A 21,576-nucleotide genomic window follows, 5' to 3' on the forward strand; every position below is an offset into this window, starting at 1 on the left:
CTAAAAGAGAGTCACTTTCGACGTGACTCACCACACCGAACAACACTACTTGGTATATTAATCATATCTTACTCTCATGCCAAATATGATCATAGCAGTCTCAAACCACAAAGAAAAACATATGGTAAGGTTATGATACAAAATCAATTATGTCATATAACCACATGCAATATAAACAATTTAAAAGTGAATATCATTTATTACATATCGTCATATAACTTAAGGCACTCAACAACGTGCACAACCAGACAACTTCATTGTAGATATAATACAACACATAGTAATTAAACAACACACTCACAACTTTCATCAGATAGCAACTTCTACATTTTTACACCTTCAACTTAATCACTTTCAATATTCGGTCATTTACCACCACCACAACAACACTTAATTCAATGCTTCAACACTAGATCTCAACCAGCCTAGTTTTCCCCACGACTGTAGCACTCAATTGTAGCTACAATGTTGTGTCTCAGCCATCCCAAATTTTCTCCACGACTACAGTACTTAATTGTGGCTACAACACTTGGTCTCAATCATCCCAGATTTTTCCCATGATTATAGTGCTCAACTGCAGCTAGCATTGGGTTTAGAGTTTTTCTACATATTCATGGATTTTCCTTCATTTCTTACCTACACTTCACAATTTTTCTTCCTAAACCTCATCTACAACATCATTTTCATTGATTTATCCACGTCAAAATGACATGCACCCAAATTTGCACAATCAAGTTCATGCCTTTTGCATTCAAACCTAAACCTCAACTTCAACATGCAACAAATTCAAAACTAATCACTATAATAAAAATCATCCTCTCATCTTCCTCAACAACAACAAGATGAACATACAGGACAATTTACTTAAGATTCACAGAAAACATAAGTTTCCCTTACCTCTTCGGAGAACCAAAATCTACCAAGAGGGGAAGAGGAGAAGAAGCTCAACATGCTCCATACGGTCTCAAAGTCAAGCCGCAACAAACAACTCAAACTTCTCCACTACTCTGGCTAACTAAAGAAAGGAAGAAGAAAATAACGGGGAAGAAGATTTTCGATCAAAGAACAAAAGAGAAAAGAATGAAACTGGCTCTCACTCTCAAAAAGCTTTTTATGAGCCCCTACTGAATTTAAGTGTTGTAAAATAAGTCAAAGGAATGAGACCAAATCTAGTTTTAGTGACTTAGTGTGTGTTTATTTTGTTGTTAAAAATTTGTAAACCTACATTGAATGGAAAAGATAGAAAAACTTATTTTGTATTTTGGTACTTTAAAAATAGTGATTTTATGTTTTCATTATAAAAAAATAGATTTTCAAACATACTGTTAGTTTATGTTTAGGAATATGTTTGAGACAATACAAACAACAATTTTCACTTTCCAAAACAAAAAACATAAAAGCAAGGAAAAAGTTGCTTTAGATTGAACGTGTATTTACTGGAGTTGAACTCCAATCCAAATACACCGTTAATTGATGACTCACATAATTCTTCTAACATAAGTATTTTGAATGCATCTCATTGGCAGAACATTTGTTTCCTTTCAATATTGCTACAAAGTCTAAATTAAAGTACATTTCACTGAATTCACGTGTTTCTGTTTTTATTAATTAAAGGTAACCTATCAAATCCAATCCTTAAAATAGCAAAAGAAAAAAATAACCCACCTTATTTTTCTTGCTAAACAAACATTAGGAACAATGAGCCAATCCACTAGACACCATTAACAGTTTTTTCAGACTGTTTGGAAACTTGATCTAGTTCAATACTATTGCTACTGCTGCTAGTGCCATCCCCTTTGTATTTATACCACTTGGCACACAATATAAAGTAACCCAAGTTAACAACTTCTATAACAGTTATGACATAGTAAAAATAATCCAATCTCCCCTTGTTGAGATCCTGAGGTAACCAATTCCCAGTTGAAGACTTAGCTGTGAGCTTATGTATAATAGAAATGAGCAAACTACTCAAATAGCTTGATCCTGCTAAGCCACAGAAGAAAAGAGACCCTGCAAGGCTTTTCATGTTCTCAGGAAACTGTTTATAGAAAAACTCAACTTGTCCAACAACAGTGAATGCATCAGCTAGTCCCGCCAGTGTTAGCTGAGGAATCAACCACAGACCCGACATTGGAGAAATGGCACCTTTTCTTGGTTCCACTCCTATAGGGTTGTTCAAAGCCAAAGTCCTTCTACGCTCTTCCACCACACCAGACAACATCATGCAGAGTATAGAGAGGAACATGCCAATGCCCATTCTTTGAAGAACCGTGATGCCACCCTCTTTCTTTGTGACCCTTTGGAGTGAAGGCACGATTATTCGGTCGTAGATGGGAAGCCATATGGTGAGGCTCATCATCTGGAAGATGGTGTAGGATGCTGCTGGGATCTTGAAGCTTGTATTGAGGACGCTTCTGTCGGATTGAAGGGCTTGGAAGATCAGCATTGTGCTCTGTTGGACGAGGGCAACGTAGAAGAAAATGCCTGAAAACCAAATGGGAATCAGTCTCAGCAAGCATTTCATCTCTTCCACTTGTTGCATGCTGCACAGCCTCCAAGGATCGGATGCTGACCCGTCAGGGTTTATACCATCTTCTGGAGTTATGATAGCAGCTTTGTCAAGGAACCTGTGAACATCAATTATCAAGTTATGAACATTAAACGTTTTTATGTAACCAATCACTTTTATTATGGCCTATCATAGGTTGAATTGTGAAGTTTACTAGGAAGTTAAGAAGAGCTTGTTTTGATAATTCGAGGATTATAGTCTTTTAGTAACCTATTTTAAAGAATAAAGTAGTTTTAGTGGTTATTACGTGCATGTGTACACGCATAACAAATATATGATATATCAACTGTTCATTTTTTATTACTTAATGAATTATGACTCAGATTATTTTCTTGATACGCATATTATCAATTATATCAATCGCATGTATTAATTTCTAGTCCTCTTCTCGAGTATCCAAAAGTCTTTGTCCCTCTTTAAATCTCGTTGAAAGTGTGTAAGAAAGTCATATGCTACTTTCACAAGCATAAATAGGTTTTGAGCATGGTTTTAAAAACCGGTTTGCAGTGCATGATTTTGACTATCACATCAAAGTTTTTCAAATGGAGTATTGCTACCGAAAAACGCTTCGAATATTAAAAAATAATAATTTTTTAATTATTCGACTGTGATTGATATTTAGTAAGTTACTCCAAATAGCCTCCTAAATACATGATGATGGTTACCTGAACTGAGACGTGTGAGGAAGCTTGGAGTTAATAGACTGGGGAGAAATATAGGTAAAGAGAGAATCCCATGTAAATTGTTGTAGATTCAGACTTCTTTTCTTTATAGCCACAACTATAACTTGAACTATACTTGTGACTGGAGCTGGACCTGTTGCTTTAACTTTGACGTAATATTTGGTTCCAGAGTAAAAGAGTGCGCAAGAGATTAGCATCAAAGCAGCAGGAATTCCCAAACCCACAGCCCAACTCACGTTTGACTGTATGTAGACAATGAGTGACGAAGACACCATGACAGCAAATGTGTAGGTAAAGAAGTACCAATTGAAGAAGCTATTGATTCCCTTCTTTCCAGACTCAGTGTTGGGGTTGAACTGATCAACTCCAAATGCTAAGTTACAAGGTCTGATCCCTGCAGCTCCCACTATTAGAAGTCCAAATCCAGCTAGTAGAAAGGCCATTTGCCCTGCAGTTGGGCCTGTGCATGTCATCTTCTCTCTTCCACACTCAGGTGGATGCATTTTCTTAATCCATGCTGTTAGTTGTATAACAAGCAACCCCTGTTCAATAACCAAGAGATGCAACATTTAAATCACAGCTCTCATACTCATTGGATAAAGATAGAGATGTACATATTGACCGATCAAAATATAAATATGCTAGTCACACTCTTATTACTCTTACTAACAAATTTTGGTGGATTCAACTATAAGAGAAACTCATTAAACAAAATGTTAAAATTGTAAAATTTGTGATTTTTAATAAATTTAAACCAATAATAAGTAGGGTGTTATAGAAAATATTGTTAAAATTTCTTTTAAATAATATATAAATAAGAAAATTTCATAAACATAATGTCTAATATCACGTTTACTTGTGTGTTGCTTATGTCTCAATATGGGAAAGATATAAGAACACCCACCAATAAAAGAACACCCTTTTAACACTCATTTTTTATTTTTTCTTTCCTAATTGCAAACTAAAATTAATATTTTAACATTGAGTCAACTTTATTTTATTGTCTTATGGGTGTTATTGGGGTGTCTGACAATTAAAGGGTCCAAATTTTAGGACTTGGCTTAATAATGTAGTTCTCTCCTATTTTTTTCATTTTCTCATTTCTAACAGTTTCGACAAGAACTTTTAGTAAATTAAAATTTATTTTTGATAAAGAAAAGTTTACATTAGGAAAAGGCGTGAAATTTAAAGTACATGAAAGTTAAATATTTTTTTGTGCACCATAAATTTAAGACCTCAAACCCTCTAGCACCAGGCTGATACTTAAATATGGAAAAGTACTTTTCTTAAAGCCCTCTTAGAAGTTGGTGATAAAAGTAATTGCTAATTCTCTAAAGTAAGTTGACCTATAATTAATATATATTCACGCCATTAATGCTTAGAGGGAATATATAGTTTGGAGAGAGAGATTGAGACCAGAAAGGAAGCAATTGTGGAGAATCCAAGTGTCTTGTAGCGTCCAAAATATGTGTCACAAAGAAATGCCCCAAGCAAGGTAGATAGACTGGCACTGCCATTGAAGATGTTGATAATATTTGTAGCTGTAATACTGCTCAAGTTGAACACAGTTGTAAGATACACCAAGAGGTTGGCCAAGGTACCAATGGTTCCTAGCTTCTCAAAAGTTTCATTCCCTGCATGTATGTCATCATGTAAGATGTATGAGTCAAGTGAGTGTGAGAAGAACAAGATGGAATTATTTATGTATGTTGCTTACCAATGATAAAGGGCATGACTTTCCAGCCTCTGTATTTAACCTTTGGTTCCTCATCTGTCACACTTTCCTTCTCATTTTTCTCCATAGTCTCTACCCCGCTCTCTCTTTTCTCAATATGGTTCATGAATATTCGACTTGCAACTTTAGGTAGGAAAGAACTCAATAAGCTAGAGAGAGGGGACAAATAATTGTTAAGGTTTTCTAAACTTTTCCAACCTACTTGCTATATATCAAACAATTCTTTCTTTAAGAGTAGAGACTCCATCCCTGGGATACTTATAGTGGGAACCTGAGTAGTATTTTCTAGTTCCTGTTCCTTGCAGAACATTAGAGTCAAATAAAATATGTGGTTGAAACGTTCCATATATTTTTGGGATAGATAATTCACACGCTTCATATGGCCATTTTTTGGTGTTATATTTCTCGTGGATAATGATTGTTTCCAGTGTTATATTATATATTGCTTACTGGATAATGATTGAATCTCAATTTGTTTCCATGACATAAAATTCTATACATGACTCACTTTACTGCACGACGATAATTTAATTTCGCATAGTAATATATATACAATTCCATATACGGATAAAAAATATGTAGTCCCATTTCACCTTATATGTCTCTTCAGAATTTAGTCAAAATCACGTGTTCCCATTTTCTCTATAGCTGTCTCCATATATTTTAGTCAAAAAAAAAAAAGCCATATCAAATGTCATAATCTAAGAATGACAATACGTTATTTTACCCCTTTTTTTGTCTCCTTCCGTCTTAGATTAATTACAATTTTAACAGAAATGTTCCAAAATAACTTATCACTCTTTAAAATAATATATTTTTTTTAATTTATCTCTTCCCAAATCATTTTCCATCACCACAATTAAAAATGTATTTATTGAAAGAATAAAATTATTTTAGTAAAAGTATATTATAAAGTGATTAATTTATTGTTATTCTTGCTTAATTTGTGAATGAAATCTTAGATAGCAGTGGAACGGAGAGAATATACTTTTTAAATTATTAAGTGAAATTTTATTTAAATCAAGTTAAATAATTTGGATCTACCCACACTCACTCTCTCTTCATTTTGGCTAGTTAATTTGATATACAGTCTCTTTGTGACATTAGCATGAAATTTTGCGTGACAATAAAGAGTATTAAAGACATGTTAAAAAAAATGTGGTGTGTTTGCATTTTCCTCAAGGGTGGTCCTACGATATGTTGGATTGAAGAAATTTCAAAATAAGATTTTTGTGAGTGAATCTGTTAATGCATACAGCATGGCATGGCGTCAACGTCAGTTTTAATTGTGATGTGTTTGAGTTGCATGTGTAACTAAGAAACAAAAAAGTGGAGTCCTACTCATTGCCATAGTCTTAATTCTCACACATGTGCTTAGCTTATGGGCCAATTGTAACAATTTTCTATTATGTCTACTTTTTCATTATATATATATATTTGTATCAAGACTCAATAATATTGCGTGATTTTGAGCACTCTCTTACAGTGTTTCCTTTTTTGTACGTCTTTTTTACATGAATGGTGTTACATATAGCTTGTCTTTTGAATAGAGAATTTACGAGTCACATTGGAAGCACTTAGGCATCAAACTTTGGGTTAATTTAATTTCCCATCAAATCAGGTTTCAATTTTCTCTGATGCCGTTGACTCATAGCATGGGTCCCTATTCCACGTGAAAGATAATGGAAGATACGATAGGATACAAGCTTTCCCAACAATGCAATTTCGATTTATGGATTTGTTGGATTCGTTTACTTTGACAAAATATTTTCGATTTTTATTTATTAGTCTTACTTTTAATTATAAAACTAGTCACTTGTTTATGTATTGCACCAGTTATGCATGTTTTTAAACGATTTATGCATATGATGATTTAATTAAAAATTAATGTTAGTTATACATATATTTGTTAGTCGAAATTAGTCAATGTAATAACAACTCCATGTAACAAATGAAGAAATTAATATCGTAGATTGAGATTACCAAATATAATGTTATTACACTTTTTTCAATAAAATATAGTTCAACTAAAGTGAAAACAATATCTGTTTATATTTTTTTTCTATTTTCAAGATTTATACAGGAAATATGAGAAAAACTACGGTTTTCTGTACAAATATTTTAAAAATATATATATATATATATTGAAAATAACGTAGTAAATGAGCTCTTGCATATTGAATTATTCAAAATGACGTGATGAATGAGCAAATGGAGGATTGAGACGAAAAGCAAAATAAGTTGTGTTAAATACTCTAAAAACTCAAAGTCACAAATGTTGAGGTTTGTTTGGATGTATTTAAAGCTTTCACTTTCAATGTTAGTAGAAAAGAGCAAGTCGAATAAGGAAGTTCAAGAAAATATCATAATCATGTACATTGTGCAGTGTGAAGCAATTCCCTTTCAAATCCACCACACACTATACTACAATATTCAATCATTTTCAAGTTTAATTTCTAAAACTACCCTTAATTTTATAGTTTGCCCAACTTCATTTATTTATTTAAGTCTTGAACTTTATTGAATAGATAAAATTATTCTATAGCAGATGGAATTAGCCAATTATACAAGTTTGTTTTGTTGGAAAAACATAGAAATCCATTAAACTAAATTACATGTTGATATTTTTTTATGGTACACAATATTTAAAAATATATTCAAAAATTGAAAATGAAAGCAGTTTTATATAAGGCGTTCTTGAGTTGATGTGGTTCTATTTAAAAAAAAAACAAAAAAAACAAAAAAAAAAACCAATCCAATTAAAAATTGAATTGCCTTGTTAGGTTAAGCTAAAAGATAAATTATTATATTTTTATTTTTTATTTTACATGTGTTATTCATTACATGAAAATTTCAATTTAATATTACTTTATATTAAATGGGTCTTTATGTATCTCATTAATCCTTTTACGTAATTAAATAAATAATATATTTAATATTATAATTAATATATTATAAAAAAATATAGATAAAAAACATATATAACCAAAATCATTTTAAAATATAAAATATATATGACATTCAAAATAAATTGAAAATGAAAAAAATAGAAGAAAGGAATAACATATTAAAGTCTAAAGTACATAAATTTAAAATTTTATGAAGAAAAAAAAAAGTTGATCCAGTATTATCATGAATGAAATAATATGAGCTTGTTTCAGCATTAAAAAAAAGTTGATCAGCTTGTGATGAGATTGGTTCAGTTAAGAGATAAATTTGAAAAGCAAACTAATTATAATTAGTTTAATTTATATTTGAAGTAAAATGAATTAATTAACCAAAATAATAAAGATTTTAATTAGCTTGATTTGGATTAACAAGTTTATCAAATTAACTTAATCTAATGAATACTCCAAATAATAGTGCATGATTCAACTCTTCAATCAATTCAATTAATTTTTGTTTATATTACATGTATTTTTTTTATAGGAAGCAATCATTTTCGAGTCAAATAAGAATTATATTTTGAAAAATTATAACAAAAATAATATATAAAAAAAAAACCTTCACATATTACATATTTTAAACCAAATTGAATAACCAATAAGATTAGTTTAATTAGTGGTTGAAGTAGTATATAAAGAATAAGATGTTATACATTAATTAGATTTGAATCTTAGTATTAATTATACTAAAAAAATTTCCTTTAAAATTCTTTTACCTCGAAAACTTATTAGCTAATCCTTGAATTTTCTCAAATAATGTTTTCTCTTTCTCGTTATAACATCATCGATATTAAGATATGAACTAAGAAAAAAACTCTTTTTTTTTTTTTTTTTTTACGAAACTGTGTGTTTGTTTATATGATTGAATTTCTTTCTACTTACACTTAAAACTGCATCAATGAAGAAGTTATGTTAATAATAATCTATTTTTTTTCCCATATGACGCAATTTTATAGATTTATGCACATCTTTAACATGTCACCAAATATGCTAAGTAATGAAAAACAAACAAAATAGAGAACAGCAAAACAAGGAAAATGAAAGCCAAACATAAAATTTGGCGTCATGTTTTGTCCATTACTCTAGTGTTTTCAATTGAAAATGAAAAGACTTGTTTATAAGCTTCATGATAAATAAATATACTTTATATAAATCAAAAGTAAACTAAAATTGAAAAAAAGAAAGTGTATTTATAGATATGACTAAAGTATGATAATTAAGGGATGCAAAATTTAATCTCTATAGTATGTATTTACTATCTAGTGAGCACATAAAGAGTTGGAGACAAAAGGATCTAAAGTAAAAGACACAAGACCATATCAAAATTGAATTGCATAAAGTTTTTTTAAGAAGAAAAAAACCTAACAACAAATATATTCATGGCACTTAAGAATTGAATTTTCAAATTTGAACTCCAACAAGAGGAGAGAAGGTTGCCCTTTGTCTTGTTCTAATTGTATCCAAGACATTCTCCTCGTCATTTGGTTCAGATGATTCTCCCACAACAATTGAATGTCCTGGTTGCACCTCTGTTGTTTCATTGTCTTTGTCACTAACTAAATATCGGCTAGCAAAGAAATTGAAGTAGACGAAATTCAAAGCTCCTAATGCAGCAATGACATAATAGTAATAATCAAGCCTACCCTCATTCAAATCATGACCACCTATCCATGAAGTTTTTCCTCTATGTGATGTTGCTTTGTGGACAATATTGACAATTAAGGATCCTAAGTAGTTTGCAACGGAGAGGCTCAAAAAGAAGATTGCCCCAGCAACAGTTCTCATGCTCTCTGGCATTTGCAAGGTAAAGAATTCCATTACAGCAACAGCAGAAAATGCCTCGGTAAGGCCTGCTATAGCAAACTGAGGCAACAAGAAGGCAAAACTTAATGGTGAAATGAACAGGCCATGTTTCAAAGCCGATTCACGACGTTTCATTTCAACAATTGCTGCTACCAACATGCATAAGATGGACAACAAAATCCCAATTCTAATTCTTTGCTCCATGCTCAATCTTGGAGGCTTTTTAGTGATCTTCCTCACTAAGGGAATGTAGACACACTCATAAATATATATCCAAAATGAGAGTGCTAGCATTGATGTAAGGTTCATCCAACCTGGTGGAACATTAAAGTGTGGCCCAATAGACCTTTTGGTTTGAACAACTTGAAGCACCCCAAAAGTGTTTTGCTGGTCCATCACAATGAAGCAACAAATTCCTGCCACCCACACTGGTAGAATTCCCAATAAACATTTAAAGTGTTCCACTTGTTGCAAACTACAAAGTCTCCAAACATCCCTAGCCATGCCTTGGTCATTCAACTCATTAGGATCAACTATTATAGCAGCATGATCAAGGAACTTGAACCTATCTGTTTGAACAAGCCTACTATTCTCCAATTCTAAAGTGGAAGTAGGATTGTAAAGGTTTCTCAGAGAAGCTTGTATTTTACGTTTCCTATAGGCTGCTGCAATGACCTTGGCCATGTCTGAAAAGATGCTCCCTTGAGGCTTCTTGTAAATGTAAGTGTGGCGACCAAGAAGGAAAATGGTTATTGAGAAAGCAAGGCAAGCAGTTGGAATGGCAAAGCCTAAAGTCCAGCTTATATTGGTTTGAATGTAAACAACACCAATGAGTGCTATAACAAGTGCAATGGTGAAAGTGAAGTACCACCAATTGAAGAAGCTCTGAAGTTGTCCCTTTCCCTTATCTGTGTTGGTGTCAAATTGATCAGCACCAAAAGCAATGTTGCATGGCCTGATTCCCCCAGCTCCTATGGTTAATAGTCCAAGACCTAAAAACAGGACTGCTAGCTGCCAAGCTTGTGGCAATTGACAATGAGATCTTTCCTTGCAGGTTTCGGGTCTTAGTTGATGTATACCTGCTGTTAGTGTTATGGTTAAAATGCCCTGTCAAATACAATCCAAATTTGTGATGTAGACACGATCTCCCCCAGTTTAAAAAGAAAGTTATTGAATCAATAAGTGACTTAAAAGTTTGCAGCAATGCAATGCTCTATCATGTGTAATCATGCATGATCTTTCATTATACTAACGGACATTGGGCAGGATTGGTTACAACTTCCAAATTTTACTGAATCCAATAAGCACTAGAAGTTAACATTATGTTAATTTGTGAATTGATGAATAAATGCCTCAACATTTTTCTCAATTTTTGTTTCAATTTCAATGCCTATTGAAGAGTACATTTAGGCATTACAAGGTTATGTTGCAGAAAGGTGTAAATAAATATAGGAAGAGAAAAATAAAATTAATTTGACAATTAAAAACATGACTCAATGAAAATAATTTGCACGTGAATGGAAAGGAAGACAGAACATGCATGTTAATTTCCTTACCAGAAGTGATGCGATACAACCATAGAGAAGGGTCCGAAACCTGCCTAAATAAGTATCAGAAATGAAAGCACCGATTATTGAGAAGATGTTGGAGGATCCACTCCAAATTTGCACCACATTAACCACATATATGCCACTCAGGTTGTAATTTGTGAGCAAATACAGTGTCAGATTTGATATCAAACTCATGGATGCCAATTTCTCGAACGACTCGTTACCTTTGCAAATGAATGACATTCATCAGAACAATGAATGTTAATGTTACATAAATTGTAAGATGCGGAAGAAATTACCAATGATATATTTGATGGATCTCCATCCTCCTGCTCCTCTTGACGAAGGAGAAGAAGAAGAGGGTGGTGTGGGTGTTCGCTCATGTTCTAACTCTAGTGCACGAGGAGAATTAGTGTTCTCATTCTCCATTTTTTTAAGTTTAGGGTTTATAACTCTCTTCAATTCTTTCATATATGTTGTCTAACATATAAATTGAATATATAGTTTTATGCATTCCGATCCGTTTTGATAAGACCACGCAAGCAAAAAAATATCTTATTTTATAATGTTTGTTGGTTGATTCTTTCAAAGTGACTTGAAACAACCTGAGATTAATGTACGTGTAATTTGTTATTTAGTTTGCATCAAATGGAGGTGTGATTCTACGTGTTTGCATGCAAAGAGATAATAGCTAGATTTTTGGAGATGGATTCACGTGTCTCTCATATCTTTTAGTGTTTTATTTACTTATTTTTGGCACGTAATTCAGTGAGTGATATTTATTACTCCTTCCGTTTTTTTTTCATAGTCGTTTTGTCAGAGTTTGTTGTTTTTTTTTCATTGTCATATTACTAAAATCAATGAATTATTAATTTTTTTCTTCCATTTTTACCTTTAATAATTAATACATGTTTCCTGAACAATGTGTATATTTATTTTTAATGTCTACCTAATTTTTTTCTAACTACTCATATAAAGTTAATGTGCATTTATAAGAGTAATATGTTCCCAACAAAATATTATAAAAAAACAAAAAAAGGGACAACTATTTAATGAAGTAGTTCAACAGTTTAAAAAATGAAAAAAAAAAGGTAAAATAGGAAAGTAAGTAATAAATATTTTTAAAAACTAAAATATCAATGATTTCCTTAATTTCCGTGCAAAACCTTAAACGACTATGAAAAAAAACGGAATGAGTATTTACTTAGTCGCTAAACCCCGTAGTTTCAGTAATTCGGTTAGATTTTTAATAATCGGTTTCCTATTTTTTTGTGAAATATCTTCTTGGTCTTGTTCTCATTTTGCATAAGCCAGCCCAATAGTCAGACTCAGAAGCATGATATACATATACGACGGATGCATACTTACGAGTTACGAGAGCGGGGGCAACTTTTACTTTTATTTATTTATTTATATATATATATTATTTATTTTTAAAATTATATATATATATTTTATTTTTTTTTAATTTATTATAAAAAATTTATTAAGTAATATATTTTATAGAAACATGATACTTCTCATTAAAAATTATTTTTATATATATTATAAATACAATATATATTGATATATTGTTAAAAGGTGTAAATATAAATTATAATAACACTTTTTATATGTGACTATATATAATATTTTTTGTAACAATTATTATTTTATATCTAATGTTAAAATATATTAATATTTCATTTATATTTTATTTTATTGTGTAATTTCTTTCACTTTATGATAAAATTGTCTTAAATTTTTTTTTTATTATAATATATTTTATTTTTTTACTAAAAGATTTATTACTTTTTTATTTATTAAAGATGTCATAATTTAGTTTACAAATATTTTTTTTTAAATTTTTATTTTAGTTTTTAACCCTTTTGATAGTAATTAGAGGAATGATAGTAATTGTCACACAAAGTTTTTATTTATTTTTACTTAAACATATTTAATAAAAAAAAAATTACTCTGGTAAAAAAATAGACATTATTTTCATAAAATATTATTTTTTGATTGAATATAGAAATTTAGAAGAGATACAAGAGAAACAAATGGTAACTATATTATATTTACCTTAATAACTTATGCTATTTTGTTTCTCTAAAATTAAATAAGTCACTAAAAGTTACAACATTACACTTAAATATAATATCATACAGTAAAGAAAAAGAAAAATTTGTCACTTTATTTATGAGAATATTTAAATTTTAAAAAAATAAATATATTAAATTTTTTTCACAAAAATATATTTTTTTAAAAAATTATTATATTTTTAACAATAAAATATTTTATTATTCTTACTTAACAAATTTTCTGGATCCATCATATACTTAAGTAATATATTATTAATCATTATAGCATCACACGTATTATTATTCATTACTATATTTGCAAGGCCAATTAGACGTACAACAGTCTTAGACCCCTTTTAAATTTTTAACTTCCATATAATTTTAAAAAAATTAATGCGTTGATACATTTTATTGTATTATTTATTTTTAATTTATTAATAAGTATGTATAGTTTAAAAATACGATACATATAAACAAATATGGTATGGATCATATGAGAAGTTTTATTACTCATTTGAAATAATATAAGCAAAATTATTTTACATTTGCTTTAAATTAAAAAAAAAAGTACATAAATTGGATATTGACATTAATTTTTATAAATAGAGTATGATTCTTTAAAAAATAGTAAAAAGATCACACGTTCAATTAAAAATTAATTCTTTTAGTTTCAATCATTTCCTACACATATCAGAGGAAATTTTTTTGAATAAATCTTTTAGTTTCAATTATTTTCTTTACATATCAAAGGAAATTATTTTCCTTTATTCAAATCTTATTTGAATATATATATATATATATATATATATATATATATATATATATATATATATATATATATATCACTTTAAAATTTTCTTTATCAGAATCTCGATATTTGTGGATTTTAAAGGTAGAAGAATTATAAATAAAAAAATATTTTATCAGGCTTAAAAATTACTGAGCATTAATTTGATATTAGTGATTTCCCTCCCTAAATTCTAGGTACTAGAAAAATATTAAAAAAAATAATATTTATATTTGTTATTCTCAATTTTTCTTTCAAAATTAAAATTTTTAGATTCAAATTGACATAAACTATATTGCAAGTAGTGTTTAAATAAATGATGATTGAGATGTTAAGAAAACTTGATTATTAAAGTTCAATTAACAATGTTCGTGTTTAAAATTATATATATATATATATATATATATATATATATATATATATATATATATATATATATATATATATAAAATGAGCATATCAAGTGAGAGGGAATTTATTATGAGAGATGAGAAGGTTAAAATATAACCTTAGATTAATTTCCTCTCACTTGATTAAACCTCAAATTTTCTCTCACTTGATTAATCTAAGGGTTGTATTTTAACCCTCTCATCTCTCATAATAAATTTTCTCTCACTTGATATGCTCTCTATATATATATATATAACGTAAGATAAAAGGTATGTCTAAGGCCTTAGAATTTCTAAACATGGCCCTTATGTATTATTCATGAGATGTAATACTATTCAAACTACTTAATAGTGTGTTTGGATGAGTAAACTAGTGATTGGAAAAGGCATGGAGAGCTCTGCTAGGGTTTCTGAAGGAGAGAAGGATAATATGGAGCGTAGATGCACTAAGAAGGTCAAAACGAAGGAGGCTGCTGATGATCTAATCGTGGACGAACAACTGGATGACACCATGGAAGACCATGACGCTGAGAGTCATGGAAACAGTGACCATAAGAAATCTTATGCTGAGAGCGTCTTGTCCACTGGAGGAGGGAAAATTTTTTCCGACTACCATAGCTTACTGAAGGAGATGGAGGAGTTTGATGACAGATTCTCTGCTAACACAGACTCGCAGGACATCAACGAATAAGACCTTGACCCGTGCCCAACTATTAATGTCTCACAAGATGAATTTGAGGAATGGTGCTCAGTCTGGAAGAATGCTTTAGTAATCAATGTTCTGGGGAAGCGAATCTCGTTCAAAGCTATCGAGCATAAAATCAATCGTGATTGGGTCAGATCTGGATCAGCTAGGATTATTGACATGCCCAATGATTACTACCTGGTGCAATTCTCAGCAGAAGAAGATTATCGTCATGCTCTTTATGAGGGCCCTTGGATGATTGCGGATCACTACATACTAGTTCAACGTTGGAGACCTTTTTTCACAATAACGACTTCCCAAACAAGGAATGTTGTTGCATGGATCAGGATTCCAGGCCTACCTATCGAACTCTACAACGATCGTTTCTTATGGCGTGTGGGTAGCAAACTTGGCACTATGCTTAAGATTGATAAATTGACATCTATACACTCGAGGGGAAAATTCGCCAGAATATGCGTAGAAGTTAACCTGAGAAAGAAACTAGTGTCTAAGATAAATGTGATGGGACACATAATCAAACTAGAATATGAAGGACTACATTCGATTTGTTTTAGATGTGGAAAATATGGCCACAGACAAGACATTTGCGGAGAAGGTATGGATCACCATCCTGTTAATGGTGAGGAAGGCGCAAAGGTAGGTGAAAATGTGATGGAGGATGATGCAAGGAACCAAGACGTAACTATGGGTACTGCTACCCGTACAGGCTCTATGAATCAAAGTGCAACTCCACCTTCAGAGGTTGATCAGTCCAAAGCTTCGAATGATTCAGAGGATATGTATGGGCCATGGATGTTGGTCAAAAAAGGCAAGAAAACGAATCGTAACAATTATGTCCAGAAGACCAAACAAGGCAATCACACAGCTTCAAAAGTGACAACAGGGAAGGAAACTATAATTTCTGGAAAAAATACGCAAGAGGATATGCCAAGTCAAAACGGGCTTATTCCTAATACTGGAGGAAGTATTGTGGTTCTTGAGGGGCCCACCCCCATGCAACCCGTGCATGCAAATCACTCCGCGAACCAATCCCCACATCAGGTGCAACATCAAGTAAGAATTAGAAACCCTTTGGCAGGGAAAAATACTCAAACAACACGTGGAAAATCCACTACAAGTGGTCCTGAATTGCCAAAAAAGAAGGGTATTCTTAGGAATACGCCAACTAAGATGACAAGCTCCATATATGATACAACAAGACCTGCAGTGCTAGCCACGTCGATCATGGATCAGCAGAATAACTCGAAATTGGTGCTTGGGAATATTCACTCTATGAACAATAGGAGAGATTCCAATTGGCTTCTGGACGCTGCAATGACCAAAGTCGTGCAACCAGATGAAGAAACGCAGGCAATGGCAGCAGCCTTACGAAGGCACTTTAATACCATTGATCATCAGTCCTCTGATGTGCCTGCAGAACACGTTGCAAAACCAGGGTCTTCAGAGGCCACCCTACATTAATGTTTCCAATGAATGTATTATCTTGGAATTGTAGGGGTGCTGGAAGCGGAGGATTTTCAGCCTTAATAAATGATATGATTAAAGAACATGATATTGGAGTTCTATGTCTCTTGGAAACTCATATTAGCGGTAACCGAGCTCTTCACGTGACACATAAGGTCTCTTTAGACAAATCCTTTTTGGTGCATGCAAATGGTCATGCTGGTGGAATATGGTGCATGTGGAATTCCCAGGTATGGCAAATTGAAGTCCTGGAACATAACTTTCAATATATTCATCTCAAGATTCTTAATGGGTCTCCACCCTGGTTTTGTACGTTTGTGTATGCCAGTCCCCATCCCCAAGGTCGTATGGCTCTCTGGGGTGATCTCTGTCGCTTGGCTATTTCTATTGACGGTCCTTGGCATCTAATGGGAGACTTTAACGCGGTTTTGAGACAGCACGAGAGATCTGGAGGATCTAGTAATGCTTGTATCAGAGGAGATAATGCTTTTAAAGATTTCGTCAACCGATGCCAATTGATGGATATAGGGTACAATGGATCTCCATTCACATGGCGCAGGGGTTCTGTTTTTGAACGATTAGACAAATCACTTGCCTCTTATGAATGGCGCATCATGTTCCCAGATGCGTTCCTTACCCATCTAAACCCTCTGAAGTCTGATCATGCACCTATTCTGCTCAAACTCTTGGCTACAGGGCACACAAGAAGGGGTAGCAAACCATTTCGTTTTAAAGCTGCTTGGCTGACTCATGAATCATTCCCAGCATTTCTTCAACAAGAATGGAACACTCATCAAGACTGGAACAATAGAATAGACCACACTGTAAAGTCATTGCTGGAATGGAATAGAAATACATTTGGCAACATGTTTTTTAATAAAAGGCGCTTGCTTCGACGGCTTAATGGAATTGCACGTGATCTGCTACAAGGACCTAACACCTTTCTGGAGCGACTACAAGTGAAGCTATGGTCTGAACTAGACCAAATCCTAAGACAAGAAGAGATACTCTGGTATCAAAAATCTCGTTGCAAATGGTTAAAATTTGGAGATAGAAACACGAGTTACTTCCATGGAACAACGATTGTATGTTGAAGGAAAAGCAAGATAAATAAGCTGATGGACGATAATAATAACTGGATTACGCAAGCGGAAGATCTAGAAAATATGGTTACTGGCTTCTTTAAAGCCTTATTTTCTAAAGCTCGAGATTCAGCTGCCTTCATTCTCTCAAAGGCTTTTCCTCAACTTGAAACTGAGGAATTGTTAGAGATCGGAAGACCAATATGTGATACAGAAATTCTACAGGCAGTTAAACAGATGAGAGGTTTTAAAGCCCCTGGGCCTGACGGCCTTCAAGCGATCTTTTTTCAATCTCAATGGGATACGGTTGGCCCTGCTGTTTGCAAACTTATTCACGACATTGAAGACAATCCTTCTTTAGTTGTTGAAGTCAATTCAACGCTAATTGCGCTAATTCCAAAAACCGAGAATGTCACACACCTGAAGCATATGAGACCTATAGGATTATGCAACGTATCCTAAAATTCTATCTCATCGTCTTAAATCGGTCATGGAGAAGCTGGTACAGCCAAACCAGTGCAGCTTCATCCCACACAGAAATAGCAAGGACAACATCATTATCTTTCAAGAAGTCATTCATTTTATGCGCCTCAAATCAGGGAGAAAAGGATGGATGGCTATAAAAATTGATCTTGAAAAAGCATATGACAGATTGGAGTGGAATTTTGTGAGAGATACCCTCAATGATATTGAGTTGCCACAAAAATTTATTGATTTGGTATGGGCCTGCATTTCCACATCCAAACTTCGTTTGCTATGGAATGGAGAAACTCTAGAGGAGTTTAAACCCTCTCGTGGGCTCCGACAGGGGGACCCGCTATCTCCTTATCTCTTTGTTCTGTGTATGGAGCGCCTGTTTCAACTTATCAATGCCAAAGTGAGCAACAACTTATGGAAGCCAATTCAACTATCTAAGGATGGGCCTGCTCTCTCACACCTAGCCTTTGCTGATGACTTAATACTCTTTGTCGAAGCTTCATTGGAACAGGTAGAGGTAATACATGATTGTTTAACATCCTTTTGTGCTAGCTCAGGTCAAAAAGTTAGCTTAGACAAGACTAGAGTTTTCTTTTCAAAGAATGTGAGTTTCTCTGCTAGGGAAAGTATTAGTGCAGCATTGGGATTTCAACAAACGGGGAACTTGGGGAAGTATTTAGGAATTCCGGCTCATCACTCACGAGTTAATAGGTCCTCCTACCAGGACATTATAGAAAAATTGAACCAGAGACTAAGTGGCTGGAAGGCAAGAAATCTCTCATTCGCGGGAAGACTTACGCTCACCAAGTCTGTCCTTGAAGCACTTCCTTCCTACACAATGCAAACAGTCCAGCTTCCCAATCTTTTATGTGATGAGATTGATCGAATTTGTCGCAACTTTCTTTGGGGAGATAATCAGATTCAAAAGAAATGCCATGCTGTTGGCTGGGGGACCCTGTGCTATCCAAAAGAATATGGTGGGCTTGGCTTAAGACGCATGCGTGATGTCAACACTTCATTTATGATGAAGAACTGCTGGAGTTTGATTACAGAACCTCAAAAACTATGGGTAAGGGTTGTAAAAGCTAAATACAAGTGTTCTAATGAAATAATTCCAAAAGTTGTGAAGAAATCAAACATGTCAAATCTTTGGCATGGCATAAACGGTGATTGGAATTTGGCTGTTTCTAATATCGGCTGGCAACTGGGAAATGGACGCATGATTAAATTCTGGTATGATAAATGGATTCCGAATTCTCCTCCTCTAATCCAATGTGCGTTAACATTTATACCTCCTGTTGAGCTCTTTAAATCTGTAAGTGACTATACCAATATGCTTGGAATATGGGACCTATCACATATTCAAGATTGGATACCAGCTGAATTATTAGCAACAATCCTATGTAGTCCCCCTCCCTCCGAGGATGCTGGCATTGATAAGATTATTTGGAATCCAACAACGGACGGCTTGTTCACAATTAAATCAGCACATGAAATTGCTGCTCAACAAATGTTACCAGCTAAATCTCCTCTCTTCAAGCAAATATGGAAATGGCATGGGCCGGAGAGAGTAGCTCATGAGAGCCTACTCACAAACTCCTGTAGGGTCAAGCGTGGAATGACTTCTGATTCCACATGTGGTGAGTGCAGGCAAGCCATGGAAACTACCTTACATGTGCTAAGAGATTGTCCGTATGCCCAGGAGGTGTGGAATAAAACCTATAGAGGGACAACCTTGATGCAAGCGTCTAAAGGAAATTTGGAGACTTGGCTTTTGAAAAATCTTGTCAGAAGCCAACACTTGAGACCAGACTGGAGCTTAAGATTCGGATTAACTCTAGACTCGCTATGGCATCGTCGCAACAGAGCAGTTTTTCAAAATTTGAGCATCTCCTCCGATCAGTTGGTAGCAGAGATACAAGCTCGCATAGCCCCTTCATTCTCGAGGGACTTCAACCAAAATCTAGGCTCAGGACTCTTGGACCGGAACACTCAATGGACCTATCCCCCGACTGGAGCTCTGAAGCTGAATTGTGATGGAGCGGTGGCACGAAATGGAGAGGCCTCGTGTGGTGGAGTTGTGAGAAACTCTAATGGTAAATTCGTTGTTGCGTTCTCTGGACGCCTTGGACGCTGCTCTATTCTTGAAGCTGAATTAAGAGCTATATTGCAAGGAACCCGTATAATATTAGAAAGAAATGTGGGCCAAGTTATCTTGGTTGAATCTGATTCATCAGAAGCAATAAGGATAATCAATGAAGGATGTTCAAGGGTCCACCCTTGTTGTCATCTTGTTCGGGAGATAAAAGATTTGTCAACTCAACTATCCAGAGTTTCTTGGTCTTACATCAATAGAGAAGCTAACCTAGTTGCTGATACACTTTCTAGAAGTAGAGAGACTACATTGGAGGATGTTTTCATTTATGAATCCCCTCCATCTTGTATTTTTCGCTTGTTACTTGCAGATTCTTCTGCTACTCTCCAAGTTAATGCTTAGTGTTCTGGGGTCTTAACCCCCCTTGTTGACCAAAAAAAAATAAAAAATAAAAGTGTGTTTAGATGAGAAATTTTACAAATTCAAGGAATTTTAAATTTTTTGTATTTGAATTACTTTGACTTCAATTTCTATCATTCTTAAAATATTTTGTTTGGATAAGTCAATTCAAATTTCTTAAAATTTAAATTGTTAAGTTGGATATAATAATTTGATTCTATCATGGTAAAATTGATTTTAAAAATATATTTATATGTTGAGATTTTTGAATTAAATTTTATAAAAATAAATATTAGCTAATTTTTAAATATTTAATAAATTTAAATTTTAATATTAGATAATATTTAATAATTTTAAAAATATTGTTGAATATTTAATAATTAAAAACATGAAGAGGTAAGAGATAAGATAAAATATATAAATGAAATAAGAAGAATAAAATATGAGGAATTTCAAATTCTTACTTTTTTTGGAGAATTTCAAATTCTACTATTTCAAGGAATTTCACAAATATTTGAATTTCAAATTATTTATAAATTCTTCATTCAAACAAGGTATTTGACCTCAAAGAATTTGAAATTCTTCAAATAAATGAATTACTCCATTTAAATTCTTCATCCAAACACACTATAAGATTATTATGAATGTCAAAATTCTCCTTCAAAATATTTAGGCTAAAACCCTAATTTGGTCTCTTATAATATTAAAAAGTTTTAATTTGGTTCCATTTTAATTTTTGGTTTCAATTTAGTCCCAATTTTAAAAAAGTGTTGCAATGTTAGCCTTTCGTCTAAATTTTTTAAACAGCGTTTAAGAGTGTCCACGTGAAAAA

At 32.9% G+C, this 21,576-nt stretch overlaps 3 protein-coding genes across 3 annotated transcripts; 1 reads left to right on the forward strand and 2 right to left on the reverse strand.

Annotated features, from left to right (window-relative positions):
- Positions 1-1,519: 1,519 nt before the first annotated feature.
- On the reverse strand, positions 1,520-5,294 carry LOC109809920 (protein NRT1/ PTR FAMILY 2.9). Its single transcript, XM_083075491.1, has 4 exons — positions 4,970-5,294; positions 4,669-4,886; positions 3,235-3,794; positions 1,520-2,627 (listed from the first exon to the last, which is right to left on the reverse strand). Exons 1-4 carry the CDS (start codon positions 5,091-5,093, stop codon positions 1,712-1,714), a joined length of 1,818 nt encoding a protein of 605 aa, XP_082931617.1. The 5' UTR covers positions 5,094-5,294; the 3' UTR covers positions 1,520-1,711.
- A 3,933-nt stretch (positions 5,295-9,227) lies between these two features.
- Positions 9,228-11,888, reverse strand: LOC109807114 (protein NRT1/ PTR FAMILY 2.8-like). The gene is made up of 3 exons (XM_020369639.3): positions 11,585-11,888; positions 11,292-11,509; positions 9,228-10,842 (listed from the first exon to the last, which is right to left on the reverse strand). Exons 1-3 carry the CDS (start codon positions 11,754-11,756, stop codon positions 9,334-9,336), a joined length of 1,899 nt encoding a protein of 632 aa, XP_020225228.3. The 5' UTR covers positions 11,757-11,888; the 3' UTR covers positions 9,228-9,333.
- Positions 11,889-15,386: 3,498 nt separating this feature from the next.
- On the forward strand, positions 15,387-18,235 carry LOC109807113 (uncharacterized). The gene is made up of 3 exons (XM_083074601.1): positions 15,387-16,663; positions 16,723-17,703; positions 17,788-18,235. Exons 1-3 carry the CDS (start codon positions 15,387-15,389, stop codon positions 18,233-18,235), a joined length of 2,706 nt encoding a protein of 901 aa, XP_082930727.1.
- Positions 18,236-21,576: the final 3,341 nt, after the last annotated feature.

Source organism: Cajanus cajan, chromosome 5 (genome assembly GCF_000230855.2).
Source record: "Cajanus cajan strain Asha chromosome 5, NIPB_CcT2T_4, whole genome shotgun sequence".
Taxonomy (NCBI): Eukaryota; Viridiplantae; Streptophyta; class Magnoliopsida; order Fabales; family Fabaceae; genus Cajanus; species Cajanus cajan.